The sequence below is a fragment of the Apostichopus japonicus genome, chromosome 22, assembly GCF_037975245.1.
Source record: "Apostichopus japonicus isolate 1M-3 chromosome 22, ASM3797524v1, whole genome shotgun sequence".
NCBI lineage: Eukaryota > Metazoa > Echinodermata > Holothuroidea > Aspidochirotida > Stichopodidae > Apostichopus > Apostichopus japonicus.
In genome coordinates this window covers 351,313-368,108 of record NC_092582.1, presented here as the reverse complement: position 1 = coordinate 368,108, position 16,796 = coordinate 351,313, and the positions used below count along the sequence as shown (strand labels likewise).

At 37.1% G+C, this 16,796-nt stretch overlaps 1 protein-coding gene across 4 annotated transcripts in view; it reads right to left on the bottom strand.

Moving 5' to 3' along the window:
• Nucleotides 1-16,796, bottom strand: part of LOC139964363 (heparan sulfate 2-O-sulfotransferase 1-like) — a 76,079-nt gene that overhangs the window by 31,727 nt on the left and 27,556 nt on the right. For all 4 annotated transcript variants that reach the window (XM_071965912.1, XM_071965911.1, XM_071965910.1 and 1 more), the window contains exons 4-5: nt 3,652-3,737; nt 2,429-2,567 (exon numbers count right to left, since the gene is read on the bottom strand). In XM_071965912.1, the coding sequence (XP_071822013.1) occupies nt 2,429-2,567; nt 3,652-3,737 (225 nt within the window). The remainder of the gene's footprint in view (nt 1-2,428; nt 2,568-3,651; nt 3,738-16,796) is intronic.

Here is a 16,796-nt window from a genome sequence, read left to right as displayed (position 1 = left end):
GGATGGGGTGAGTGAGTGGTGTGGGGTGAGCGGGTGGGCTTGGTGGGATGTCCTTTGCTTTCTTTGTCTGTCCTTCATCCAGCTAAGTTTACTTGTTAACAGTTCTTACTAGTCTCATCAATCAGTATCTTTTCACAGTCTGTTCTTTTCTCAGTGATTTACTCTTATATTATTTATTGTCAGTATCGAAGTCTTGATTCAAATTTCATTTGTTACCGGAATCTAGGTCAAGTGTCAGATCGTAATTCTGATAAGGATCGTCAAGCATTCAATGAAGCCTATTATATCAACACTGAACTTCATTAGCTTCTAGAGTTATGTCTAGCAGAGACCATCAACTTTATCATTCTCGAAATGCTACAGTCTGCTGTAGTCAGTTTGTATCAGGTATGCTGAAAGTCGGCAAGATATGAAACAGTGTATCATTACCCCCTCTCATATCCCCTCCCTACCCCTCACTAACTGACCACACTCCCACACTCACCAACCCATTCACCCATATACGATGGGATGGACATGTTACCAAGCACCATATACCGAGAGCAATCAATGCTCTAGGGATATACAGCAATTAAAAAAGTATAACAATAAATAGAAAACTGATCCTTGCTTTTGCCTTATCCAACAGACAAATATTACACAGATTAAACCTACAGCACAGAAAAATAAGAGAACTAAGCCAACATATCTAGAATCTGAAATTTCCAAGTTCCTGTTACATAAAACCCTAACATCTGGCAGAGCAGCAACTGAAGGGTTATTACTGAACTTCCAGAATATTGACTGCCATGACAGCCTGGACTAATTATCATGTCACTGGTAAAGAGCTTTGCAAACAAGCAGCTGGATAATTTATGGTCATAATCCTCAAAGCATTATTAAAATCAAAGTTCAACACATTGTATTGCAAGAGTAATTCAAACAATGTCTGTGGAAGGCATGCAAGGTCCTGTGATATCACCTACAGTGCCCCTTGTATACAACATTTGTATATACACAAATAATACACCATGCAAATAATCTCAGAATGCTTGTCTAGCTTTCCAATTAGACAGAACCTTTGAACATGACTTGATACAAACAAAGAGACAACTGATTGGAATCCATTTACAACACAGGACATAGTAGAGACTTTTAATTCTATTAACTCCGTACTCAAGATTTAATCAATGCATGTACACAAAGTCAAGAAACAAAATACGAATGCAACAAACAAGCCATTAGGGTCTTGTAAAGTCTACTAGTAACTACTGAATCTGGCACCAGTTTAATTCCTGAGAACTCTCTAAATTACTTCCTGCTCTGTCTTCTGTCTAATTAAACGGCCAAGTATTTCCCAGAGGGAAAATCCTATAATCCCATTGGATATTATTGGAACAACATTAGTAGCTTCTGCAGACTCATTATTAAACTGCTGCAGGGTAACAAGGAAATCGGAGTAAGCCATTCTCCACAAGGGACCACTTTCTTTTTCTTTGGTTTGCTTATTTTATTTTATTCCTTCAAAAAAAAATTCTTTATTTATTTTTCTTTCCTTGACTTTTTCAATTTGTCCATACTGACAAAACATGTGATACAAGTTCTAACATTAACATTACAATCCATGAAACAAAAGCCAATTATCTACTGATGCCAAATGCTGTGATTAACAAGGTCACTCTTGGTATCTTTTGTCACAATGACAAAAACAAGCAAATTATGTTTACAAGGAACTGTTATTAGAAATCTTCTCATTATTGTAGTCTTCTAATATGTCTTTATAGTCTTTTATATGTTATTGTCTTTTACTTGTTTCATTCACTTTAAAAACAAACTAAAACGAAATGGAACAGTTGTAATGTTAAAAGAGCTGTTTCCTCCACCAAATCAATAGGATTCTTATACTCTCCAAGATCAATGAATTAACATGTTTATAAGGTTTTCAAACTTTGACTTTTGTTGACCTCAGATGACCTTAGACCTAAGAAGTATGATTGCATAACATCATTCAATAAGGTACACTATAGGTACAGAGACAATACAGTGAAAGAACCTTCAAAGTGACGTTTTTTATTTAATTTCTCTCAAAAACATGAAACTCGTTGAGACTTTTATTACTTGTTACTGTTATAGGTAGATTCCCATCAAGCTTTGCAAAGGCAAAGAGGATATAATATATGGACATGTTGATAGACATATTTTACATTATGAGATGAAAATTGTCAGCAACTGCAAAAATTGACAAAAATAAACCTATAACAGATTGAAAGCATTAAAACAGTTTGGTCCTAATGTTGGTATACTTGAGCTGATATTTGTAAGATAAGAGGCATATGCCATCAGAGAATTAGCTAAATAACCAAAATTCACAATAAGGAGGACCACTTGAAATCAGCTTCCGCTCGATCAAGCCCGGGCTATAATATCAAGTTTGTCTCAAACATCTTACCTCTTTATTATCCATTCTATGACGGACTAAACTTGGTCTGAAATCATCCCCGTAACGAACAAAGAAGTAAAATGAAATTAACCTGTCCAGAGGTCTTCGGATAATATTTATAAACATTGGTTTCCGGACAGATCCAAAGCTAAGGATAGGAACATAGAACATAACAAAGATATTTCAAACCATAATGACTGTAAATGAACCATGGCAATAGCAGCAACAGCTTGGTATAAACACCAAATCAGTTACACTAGTCATGGCAATGCATGATCAAGGTTACTTATTTTAAACTATCAATTCAAATTGGAATCTTTCATTGGACATTAGTGGCCTCTTTGTCAATAAAAAAGAAAATTGCAGTTAGCCACATTTTTAATCTATTTGTGGCCCTAAAATAATAAACACATTTATATAAAAATATATGGCAGTTACTTATTTTGCAAAACATTTTGCTACTGAAATACAGCATATATACTTTCAAGTTTGATGCTTTAGTGCATACATAATTCTTGGCATTATTCTTATAGGCTTATAGCTCCAGTTTAATTCTGATTCATATGTGTAATACATGTATACAATATTAAAAATATAGAGAACGGCAAATATCTTGCTGTTAATACCAAGTTGATTAGCACTAGAGTACTAAATGTTCTGCAACAAAATGGCAGACAGTGCAGTCTTAGCATTTTTCTCAGAGATTTTATTTCTTGAATAGTAATTACTTATGTAGTGTAGGAACCTCAACCTGGCTGCACTTGAGTAGTATGCATGTTAAACACAAAGTATGTATACATCTCGATACGTCATAATAATACTTGTACTAAAGATGGGGAAATCTATCTATGCAACCTATAAGGACAGAAATTGCACTATTCTAGAAATGCTTCAAAGATCCTGCAAGCAAAGATGCATGAAAATATCAGTATAAAGAAGAATGAATCTAGCTAATCTAACTTTTTGTTAAAGTTAGTAATGAAATGCAATCACATCCATTTAAATTCACTTATATCAATCATTTGGGTACAAATGGCATGCTGTAAATGTCAAAGTTGAGCATGAAAATATCAGTATAAAGAAGAATGAATCTAGCTAATCTAACTTTTTGTTAAAGTTAGTAATGAAATGCAATCACATCCATTTAAATTCACTTATATCAATCATTTGGGTACAAATGGCATGCTGTAAATGTCAAAGTTGAGGAGCAAGCTAGTCCTGATCATACTCACGCAGCAAAATCAATGAAAGCAAAGTGTCCATGGTGGAAAGCTGGTAATCTGGAGTTCCAGTGTGTTGCATTCAAGATGTACCTCATCTGAAATGAGAGTTGTAAATTTTGATAAATTTTGAAAGTTATGATATGAATATCTTCTCTCTAGACTTCCCTCTTTCTTTGAGACATCAAGCATCTGCATGTGTTTGAAACTTTACCAAACCAACTGAGGATTAAAATATATGCAAATTACAACAACAAATAAGACACGATAGGAGAAAGGAATACCTGCATCCTGAATCATTCATCTTTAGTAACTATTGGTCCAAACCCCTCATCTCCTATAATCCCCCCCCCCCCCCCATCGTCTTCCATTTAATAACTATTGGTCTTAAATCGTTATCACATAGCAATGTCAAAAAGATCCATATCCTGTATTCCCCCCATCCCCCCCCCCCCCATCCTCTTCCATTTAGTAACTATTGGTCTTAAATCGTTCATCACCTTTCATGTACTTCTGTACATTAAAAACATTTTTCCTTCTAGATCCATCTCAGGACTATACTCTCCCAACAACCCCTTACTCCCATCCCCTTCCTATCCTCTTCCTTTTACCACACATATGTAAATAAGTGTTAAGTAAAATAATATTGAACTATCCTCACACTGAACATTCTCAGCCCCCTTTTTTCTCTCTTGTAACTGAGACACATGCATGTCCATCTAATAAACCCACAACACTATATTAGTCAAAAATTAGATCAGTGTTAATGCACAGAATATTGCCACTTGATAATCCAAGATATTGCACCCCCCCACCCCCCCCCTACAGGAAGTTGTAAAGCTCTTACAAAGAAGTTAGTAAGCAATTAGACCTGCCCTTGCATTACACACAACAGGATTATTATAATTCTAATCTGTATAGTAGGCATGCATTTACTGTGAAGGAAGGCCCCTGGCCTAAAATGATAAACCTACGGTGTAATGATTTGAATGTTAACTACAGATTACTATAGCTTTGATATGTATATGTATCATCTGCATGGAGAAGAAATTGACTGATAAAGAAAACTTGGAATATGGCACACTGCAATGTTGCAATTGAATTGAACATCCAGGCTCTGTTCTCTAATTGTTTTATTCTAATTCCTTGAGTCACCATGTAGTATTTTAAGGATTGAACTCACTGCATTAAACAAAAACATAAATACATAAAAGCAAACATGAACATATATCTTGCAAATTTATCCAAAGAAAATTGGTGACCTGGATACCAATTGGACTTGACAGGGAAATATAAAGAACACTTTCAGCAAATTCAAGATACAAAATGATACAAGTGAGTCAACCATTTAGTCAATTGAGCCTTATTCAACTCCTCAAAGTACCAATCACCTTTATTCAACTCCTCAAAGTACCAATCACCTTTAATCTGTGGGGGCTGAGCAGCTCATAATGAGGACAAAAGAAAGTGCTATCTTTGGCAGGAATGTCAAAACTAGGACAGAAACTTTCAAATGACTGGGCACTAAAAGGCTTACCTTTATTCTGATTGATTTAAATAAATAAAGGTATACAGGTACAGCCTAAAGTATTTCATAAAGCACACTAAACAGGATACATCTAAATTTAGCATATTTGATAGAGCATGTATTTGTGTACAGCGTATCTCATATATGGTGTAAGCAATTAGACACAATGTGGTCTCTTCATGCTTAATTTACACAGCGTACAAAACTGGGACAACTATTTAAACCGGCATATTTCATAGCGTGTATGGAATGGGATACAGAACTATTTGATACCACATGTAGAATGGGATGCAGCACTATTTGATACAGTACATAGAATGGGATACAGCACTATTTGATATAGAATGGGATACAGCACTATTTGATACCATACATATAATGGGATACAGCACTATTTGATATAGAATGGGATACAGCATTATTTGATATAGCATAGAATCTAGGGTACAGCACTATTTGATATAGAATGGGATACAGCACTATTTGATATAGAATGGGATACAGCACTATTTGATACCATACATATAATGGGATACAGCACTATTTGATATAGAATGGGATACAGCGCTATTTGATACCACATATAGAATGGGATACAGCGCTATTTGATACCACATATGGGATACAGCACTATTTGATACCACATATAGAATGGGATACAGAGCTATTTGATACAGCATAGACTCTAGGGTACAGCACTATTTGATACCACACATAGAATGGGATACAGCACTATTTGATATAGAATCGGATACAGCACTATTTGATATAGAATGGGATACAGCGCTATTTGATATAGAATGGGATATAGCACTATTTGATACCACATATAGAATGGGATACAGCACTATTTGATATAGAATGGGATATAGCACTATTTGATACCACATATAGAATGGGATACAGCACTATTTGATAAAGAATGGGATATAGCACTATTTGATACCACATATAGAATGGGATACAGCACTATTTGATATAGAATGGGATACAGCACTATTTGATACCACACATAGAATGTGATACAGCACTATTTGATATAGAATGGGATATAGCACTATTTGATACCACACATAGAATGGGATACAGCACTATTTGATAAAGAATGGGATATAGCACTATTTGATACCACATATAGAATGGGATACAGCACTATTTGATATAGAATGGGATACAGCACTATTTGATACCACATATAGAATGGGATACAGCACTATTTGATATAGAATGGGATACAGCGCTATTTGATACCACACATAGAATGGGATACAGCACTATTTGACATAGAATGGGATACAGCACTATTTGATACCACATATAGAATGGGATACAGCACTATTTGATATAGAATGGGATACAGCACTATTTGATACCACATATAGAATGGGATACAGCACTATTTGATATAGAATGGGATACAGCGCTATTTGATACCACACATAGAATGGGATACAGCACTATTTGATATAGAATGGGATACAGCACTATTTGATATAGAATGGGATACAGCACTATTTGATACCACACATAGAATGGGATACAGCACTATTTGATATAGAATGTGATACAGCACTATTTGATACCACATATAGAATGGGATACAGCACTATTTGGTACCGTACATATAATGGGGATACAGCACTATTTGATACCACACATAGAATGTGATACAGCACTATTTGATACAGCATAGAATCTAGGGTACAGCACTATTTGATACTGTGTATAGAATGGGATGCAGCGCTATTTGATACAGTTTGGGATACAGCACTATTTGATACAGTATATTTCATACAGCATATATTCAACCATATCTATACATACATGTATTTTGAGTTTTGCTATGACATGTCAAGTACTGTGTGTACTATGTGCATGTTATACATGAACTTACAACCTGATAGGTCTATGAGTATGAGTGTTACATAGGTCAATAGAAATATGGGACTGTAGGAGTACTGTATGTTATCATATCACTATTGTCAGTATAGTAAGAAAAACTGCATTGTTCTTTTTCCACAAAAGTTCAAACTTATCTAAGTGAAGAGCACTTTGAAAATAAGTCTTAAAAAAAAAGAATCAAAAATTAAATGCCCCTAGCAGGAACTCAGACAAAATTTGCACAACGATGGTCTAAAGCCTAAATATTGAATTCTTGAAGTCTTTATACAGTAGGCTGCAAACTGTCTTAAAATTAAAATTAAATCAGCCAAATTTTATGTTATTGCTTTGTTCTCACAACCTTCATTTCAAGGACACTGAACACAGGGTTGTGGGCCTAAGGAAATTTCTTGAAATATTTGATTGTCTTCTTTGAAAAGAGGAACATCACATTATTAAGGCCTAAAAGAAGAAATTGTTACGAGCTCAATTCTCCATGTCATAGTTTGCACATATTTAATGAGTTTCCAAATAAATCAAAACTTCAAATGTGTATATCTTAGAAACAGAAAGAGCTTTTTGAAAAATGTCAACAGATTTTGAATGAGATTATTATGACACACAACAAATGTACTGAATATGGGAACAATTGGCTAGGTGTCCATAGTACTTTAAGCACAAGCAATCCTAACTAGTATTTACAGAGCACCAAAATTTATCACTGAATAATTTATCTGTTTAACCATATCTGTATCAGATTTCCACTTCCCCTGAATCTGTTGTGTTAAAGTACACTGACCTATCATCTGTGAAAGTTAATCCATCAATTCTTTGTCAGGCATGAATGCATGGTCAGTGTTGTGTTACATATTGAATTAGGGGTAATTACACTTTAATAATAGTGTCAATGGTTTCATTCCAATACATTTTATAGAATATTTTATTTCAAATTCTATTGCTATGGATGTATAGTGTATGTCCAGAAATTCATAGAATATGGCATTATTCTATTTTTAAGCAAAATGGAAACAATTTGACATGATATGATAGAATACGCTATGATTTTATATGTATTAATGATACACATTTTGTAATTTCTCTAGGGAGAAACATAAAGACAAAGTCAGTAAGATATGGAGTCAGATAAGAGTGAGGCATAAAGTTTTACCCAATACAGTATATGGTATTTACAAAAAGTAGCATGACACCCCCCTGTATGAACCTTCTGAGGAAAACAACTGCATGAATATCAATCACTCAATAAATCAACTAACTATAGTAGTAATCATTGATAGGTTACACAGATGAACTATTGCTTTTATGTCTTCAATTATGTATTGTTAAACATTACATGGTGTGCATTGTGAATGTGATAAGGACCAAATTACAAACTTTGATTTCAGAAGTTACAGGCTGTGATAACCAATATTCATACAATATTATTGTACAAGTAAAACTATGCTTACTCTTGCAAAATGATTCCTGGTTCACTTGGCTGATTGCATCTATACCCACGCTGAACTAAAATACAGCCATTCCATTCATGATCCATGGGAAACTTGGCTACAGTATGAATCATAACTTAGGGGATCTCACAGATCTCTTCTGACTGATTGCATCTACACCCACACTGAACTACAAATACAGCCATTCCATGCATGATCCATGGGAAACTTGGCTACAGTATGAATCATATCTTAGGGGATCTCACAGATCTCTTCTGACTGATTGCATCTACACCCACACTGAACTACAAATACAGCCATTCCATGCATGATCCATGGGAAACTTGGCTACAGCATGAATCATATCTTAGGGGATCTCACAGATCTCTTCTGACTGATTGCATCTACACCCACACTGAACTACAAATACAGCCATTCCATGCATGATCCATGGGAAACTTGGCTACAGTATGAATCATATCTTAGGGGATCTCACAGATCTCTTCTGACTGATTGCATCTACACCCACACTGAACTACAAATACAGCCATTCCATTCATGATCCATGGGAAACTTGGCTACAGTATGAATCATATCTTAGAGGATCTCACAGATCTCTTCTGACTGATTGCATCTACACCCACACTGAACTACAAATACAGCCATTCCATGCATGATCCATGGGAAACTTGGCTACAGTATGAATCATATCTTAGGGGATCTCACAGATCTCTTCTGACTGATTGCATCTACACCCACACTGAACTACAAATACAGCCATTCCATGCATGATCCATGGGAAACTTGGCTACAGTATGAATCATATCTTAGGGGATCTCACAGATCTCTTCTGACTGATTGCATCTACACCCACACTGAACTACAAATACAGCCATTCCATGCATGATCCATGGGAAACTTGGCTACAGTATGAATCATATCTTAGGGGATCTCACAGATCTCTTCTGACTGATTGCATCTACACCCACACTGAACTACAAATACAGCCATTCCATGCATGATCCATGGGAAACTTGGCTACAGTATGAATCATATCTTAGGGGATCTCACAGATCTCTTCTGACTGATTGCATCTACACCCACACTGAACTACAAATACAGCCATTCCATTCATGATCCATGGGAAACTTGGCTACAGTATGAATCATATCTTAGGGGATCTCACAGATCTCTTCTGACTGATTGCATCTACACCCACACTGAACTACAAATACAGCCATTCCATGCATGATCCATGGGAAACTTGGCTACAGTATGAATCATATCTTAGGGGATCTCACAGATCTCTTCTGACTGATTGCATCTACACCCACACTGAACTACAAATACAGCCATTCCATGCATGATCCATGGGAAACTTGGCTACAGTATGAATCATAACTTAGGGGATCTCACAGATCTCCTCTGACTGATTGCATCTACACCCACACTGAACTAAAATACAGCCATTCCATTCATGATCCATGGGAAACTTGGCTACAGTATGAATCATAACTTAGGGGATCACACAGATCTCTTCTGACTGATTGCATCTACACCCACACTGAACTACAATACAGCCATTCCATTCATGATCCATGGGAAACTTGGCTACAGTATGAATCATAACTTAGGGGATCACACAGATCTCTTCTGACTGATTGCATCTACACCCACACTGAACTACAAATACAGCCATTCCATTCATGATCCATGGGAAACTTGGCTACAGTATGAATCATAACTTAGGGGATCACACAGATCTCTTCTGACTGATTGCATCTACACCCACACTGAACTACAAATACAGCCATTCCATTCATGATCCATGGGAAACTTGGCTACAGTATGAATCATATCTTAGGGGATCACACAGATCTCTTCTGACTGATTGCATCTACACCCACACTGAACTACAATACAGCCATTCCATTCATGATCCATGGGAAACTTGGCTACAGTATGAATCATATCTTAGAGGATCTCACAGATCTCTTCTGACTGATTGCATCTACACCCACGCTGAACTAAAATACAGCCATTCCATTCATGATCCATGGTTAACTTGGCTACAGTATGAATCATAACTTAGGGGATCTCACAGATCTCTTCTGACTGATTGCATCTACACCCACGCTGAACCACAAATACAGCCATTCCATGCATGATCCATGGGTAACTTGGCTACAGTATGAATCATAACTTAGGGGATCTCACAGACCTCCTCTGACTGATTGCATCTACACCCACGCTGAACTACAAATACAGCCATTCCATGCATGATCCATGGGAAACTTGGCTACAGTATGAATCATATCTTAGGGGATCTCACAGATCTCTTCTGACTGATTGCATCTACACCCACGCTGAACTACAAATACAGCCATTCCATGCATGATCCATGGGAAACTTGGCTACAGTATGAATCATATCTTAGGGGATCTCACAGATCTCTTCTGACTGATTGCATCTACACCCACACTGAACTACAAATACAGCCATTCCATGCATGATCCATGGGAAACTTGGCTACAGTATGAATCATATCTTAGGGGATCTCACAGATCTCTTCTGACTGATTGCATCTACACCCACACTGAACTACAAATACAGCCATTCCATTCATGATCCATGGGAAACTTGGCTACAGTATGAATCATATCTTAGAGGATCTCACAGATCTCTTCTGACTGATTGCATCTACACCCACACTGAACTACAAATACAGCCATTCCATGCATGATCCATGGGAAACTTGGCTACAGTATGAATCATATCTTAGGGGATCTCACAGATCTCTTCTGACTGATTGCATCTACACCCACACTGAACTACAAATACAGCCATTCCATGCATGATCCATGGGAAACTTGGCTACAGTATGAATCATATCTTAGGGGATCTCACAGATCTCTTCTGACTGATTGCATCTACACCCACACTGAACTACAAATACAGCCATTCCATGCATGATCCATGGGAAACTTGGCTACAGTATGAATCATATCTTAGGGGATCTCACAGATCTCTTCTGACTGATTGCATCTACACCCACACTGAACTACAAATACAGCCATTCCATGCATGATCCATGGGAAACTTGGCTACAGTATGAATCATATCTTAGGGGATCTCACAGATCTCTTCTGACTGATTGCATCTACACCCACACTGAACTACAAATACAGCCATTCCATTCATGATCCATGGGAAACTTGGCTACAGTATGAATCATATCTTAGGGGATCTCACAGATCTCTTCTGACTGATTGCATCTACACCCACACTGAACTACAAATACAGCCATTCCATGCATGATCCATGGGAAACTTGGCTACAGTATGAATCATATCTTAGGGGATCTCACAGATCTCTTCTGACTGATTGCATCTACACCCACACTGAACTACAAATACAGCCATTCCATGCATGATCCATGGGAAACTTGGCTACAGTATGAATCATAACTTAGGGGATCTCACAGATCTCCTCTGACTGATTGCATCTACACCCACACTGAACTAAAATACAGCCATTCCATTCATGATCCATGGGAAACTTGGCTACAGTATGAATCATAACTTAGGGGATCACACAGATCTCTTCTGACTGATTGCATCTACACCCACACTGAACTACAATACAGCCATTCCATTCATGATCCATGGGAAACTTGGCTACAGTATGAATCATAACTTAGGGGATCACACAGATCTCTTCTGACTGATTGCATCTACACCCACACTGAACTACAAATACAGCCATTCCATTCATGATCCATGGGAAACTTGGCTACAGTATGAATCATAACTTAGGGGATCACACAGATCTCTTCTGACTGATTGCATCTACACCCACACTGAACTACAAATACAGCCATTCCATTCATGATCCATGGGAAACTTGGCTACAGTATGAATCATATCTTAGGGGATCACACAGATCTCTTCTGACTGATTGCATCTACACCCACACTGAACTACAATACAGCCATTCCATTCATGATCCATGGGAAACTTGGCTACAGTATGAATCATATCTTAGAGGATCTCACAGATCTCTTCTGACTGATTGCATCTACACCCACGCTGAACTAAAATACAGCCATTCCATTCATGATCCATGGTTAACTTGGCTACAGTATGAATCATAACTTAGGGGATCTCACAGATCTCTTCTGACTGATTGCATCTACACCCACGCTGAACCACAAATACAGCCATTCCATGCATGATCCATGGGTAACTTGGCTACAGTATGAATCATAACTTAGGGGATCTCACAGACCTCCTCTGACTGATTGCATCTACACCCACGCTGAACTACAATACAGCCATTCCATTCATGATCCTTGGGAAACTTGGCTACAGTATGAATCATAACTTAGGGGATCTCACAGATCTCCTCTGACTGATTGCATCTACACCCACGCTGAACTAAAATACAGCCATTCCATTCATGATCCATGGTTAACTTGGCTACAGTATGAATCATAACTTAGGGGATCTCACAGATCTCTTCTGACTGATTGCATCTACACCCACGCTGAACTAAAATACAGCCATTCCATGCATGATCCATGGGTAACTTGGCTACAGTATGAATCATAACTTAGGGGATCTCACAGACCTCCTCTGACTGATTGCATCTACACCCACGCTGAACTAAAATACAGCCATTCCATGCATGATCCATGGGTAACTTGGCTACAGTATGAATCATAACTTAGGGGATCTCACAGATCTCCTCTGACTGATTGCATCTACACCCACGCTGAACTAAAATACAGCCATTCCATGCATGATCCATGGGTAACTTGACTGATTGCATCTACACCCATGCTGAACTACAATACAGTCATTCCATTCTCTGCCTGTTTACCGACTTTTAGTCACAGTCCTAATCCTAAAGATTCACATCTACAATTCAGAAGTCTTAAACCCACTTCTACCCAGCTTTTTCATCCAAATCCAGTCATTTCTTTTAATGTTCTATTGTGTGTATGCGTGTGTGATTGTGTGTGTGTTGAATGGTGTATACACCCACTGTGACTTGGTGGGCTATGAAAATGAACTGGGTCAACCGTGCTTAAAAGTTACCAGTTTTGTAGGCTACTTGCCTGGAGAACACTTGATATGAATGTATTGAAAGAATTATCCTTCATAAAATACCCAATCCAGCCCAGTGTCTTGGTGACTACATATCAGGCTAACAGCAACAATTGCTTTACCATACTAACATGAAGTGACTCATACTACAGCATGTCCCCACTGTGTATTTATCATGTGCACTTGATTATTCCCAATGATTTAAATGTGTTCACAATTACTTAAAATCGTGTGTTATTTTCTAATTTACTGTACATGCATTTCTATAGTAACTTTCAAGTACACTTTCAGTAAGTGTTGATACTGTAGACAAATTTAATGCAAACAGGTCACCCTTTATGAATGCCGATTGAAACAATGATCAAGTTGCTCACCATATTTGATTCAGTTACAGTGAGTTCATGCTGAGAAACAAAATCCTACATTATCCCATGGGAATAGAGTTGGTTAAAAACAAACTTAATATATGTATTTTCTTCATAGGTTCTCACATAAAGTTTGGATTTCAATTTTGAAATTATGTATTCAACGTGTTTAAGGAGAGGATATGTAGGAAGAAACCAAACTCATTATGCAAGTTGAGGGCTAACAAGGCTAACATTCATGAGATTGTAATACAAGCAGCTTGTAAACGCATTTAAAGGATGCTCTATGTTGGGTGGCAAACTAGCAACATTGTCATTTTAACACTATTTATCAATTTTTCACATAATGAAGATGTTCACCACTTTATCACCATGAGCTGATCAACTTACAGTAAGCTATCCTAATAAGACTGGCAACTATACAAGGACAGTGATGCCATTAACATGATCTTACCTTTCCCACAACGCCCCACTGCCACCCCATTCCCTCCCCAAATTAGGGCAGCTATATTTGTGTGTGCATCACCAAAAAAAAAAAGCTTCCAGCATTTCAGGCCCAGACACCTTTCCAATTGCTAAATGCAATATGCTAATTTGAAATTTAAAAATATTCTACTTCATTAATTATTTAGATCCAGGAAAATTGTCTAGTCAAATGAACTACATTGGTTCAGTTCTCAAGACGTGTCTTTTACTAAAACGTAATATATGTTGCCATGAGAATATTTCATAGTTTGTTTTGCGCTAGATATAAAAATTATGTATTATTATTATTATTATTGTTTTGCAAGTTTATCATGAAATCAATGACTGTTAGTAGTTAATATTGTCTCACATACATAACAGTATGAGCCAAGTCCATTCATTTGAACATATAAGTCTGTAAATATGCATAACATAATAAGGTATGGCCATGTAATGTGCTTTCTCTGGCAATACAATTCTTTCCATTTACTGATACATTCATAGATAGTTTCTCTCATATTTCAACAAACTTAAGCCTGCAGTTTTCATGACCTAACACAACCTATTTTACTGTTTGTTTATATCGATGTATCCATAATGGTCACAAAACTATACAAATCAGTGTCTGACAATTTCCCACAAATCAGATAAAATGGCAATAAAGATGTTATTTGAAATTTGTCATAAGAAAGTCAACCAAGAAGGTCACAGTAACTCAACAGCTACAAGAGCATGCACTTAGCTAAAAATAATAACCACTACAAGAACCTGGGCTTGATTCTTTGTAAATTGAATATTACTGGAGATTTCCAACAATTTACCAAATTAAAGCCTGAAGTCTGCCAACTGTTTTCTTTGCTATTGTATTTAAAGCATTGAAGCACTCCTTGTATTTATTACTATTTTGCTGTAAGCATTTATGTGAAATTCCTTTTGAGGTGTAGTTCAACATCTTGGGATCTGCTGCACTAACTTTACATGTCAGATAAAGTTTTACCAGTCTCAACTCACTCAAGCATAAGTAACTCAGGTAAGCATACAGATAAACCCTGTATTCTTTCTTTCACAGCAGAATACAGACCAATTTCATGGTTTAGAGATAGTAGGCTCAACTGCAGAGTGCAAGCAATTTCACGCATTCTGAGCGCCAGCAGATTGAAAGAACACAACTATCAGAGGAAAAACAGGAAATTGAATGGGTTTTATAAGATTGCTCCAAGGTGCTAAACATGGAAGTGAAGCTAGTTCAGTGCTTGAGAAACAAACCCAAGAAAACAAGAGAATCCCTCCTGGTAATAAATACACAATCTGAGAGATGAATGATAAGTTGTAAAGTTATCAAAACAGAGAAAGACAATGAAAATGTCTCATATTTAAAGTGATCTGCTGGGACCAATATAAGAAAACTGGATGAATTTTATCAATCAGCAAAAACATGAACTTCAAACCTGGCATTGATTTGGTTTGTACTTGGCTGTTTGTTTGATTATTAATTTATTACTATCAGTTTTGGGTGGGTGTGGGGGTCGGGTGGTGGTGGGATAAGGGGTTTGTATTGTACTTGGCTGTTTGTGAGATTATTTACTTATTACTATTAGTTTTGGAATGGGATGGGGGTGGGGGTCAGGTGGGGGTGGGATAAGGGGTTTGTTTTGTACTTGGCTGTTTGTGAGATTATTTACTTATTACTATTAGTTTTGGAATGGGATGGGGGTGGGGGTCAGGTGGGGGTGGGATAAGGGGTTTGTTTTGTACTTGGCTATTTGTTTATTTATTTATTACTATTATTATTTTGGGGTTGGGATGGGGGTGGGGGTCGGGTGGTGGTGGGGTAGGGGTTTCTTTTGTGTTGCTTCGCTTGTTGTGTAACAGTGTTACAGTTACAGAGTCTAAGGCTGTTTTGTACAGTTTAGGTATTGAAAGACGAATTACATACCGGTACATTAGATGAAACAAGTGTCATTTTACATTGTGTATGTAGATGTAAGTCCCTGCATTACCTAATGTACAGCTATGCTTTCAACATTGATGACCCATAGCTAACAAAACCTTTCGTCTCCGAAGCGCCATTTCAAATATCGCATACCTTCAACGCCTAACCATTTTCATATACGACAACAATAAAGCTAAGATTGCAAATACTGCGACTCCATAGCTATATTTTCGAAATTTTGGTAAAGAAAAATTCAGATGCTTTGTAAACAGTTGTCGTGGAAGGGTTCACCGTACCTTTACAACACAGTATATCCAAACGCTGTATGTTCGATGTATTATGTGTTTTAACAGTGCATGCAGCAGCAGAAGTCCTACACGGTAAGTTGTAAACAATCACCATGACTTAAGGTGGCATACTCCTATTAGAGTC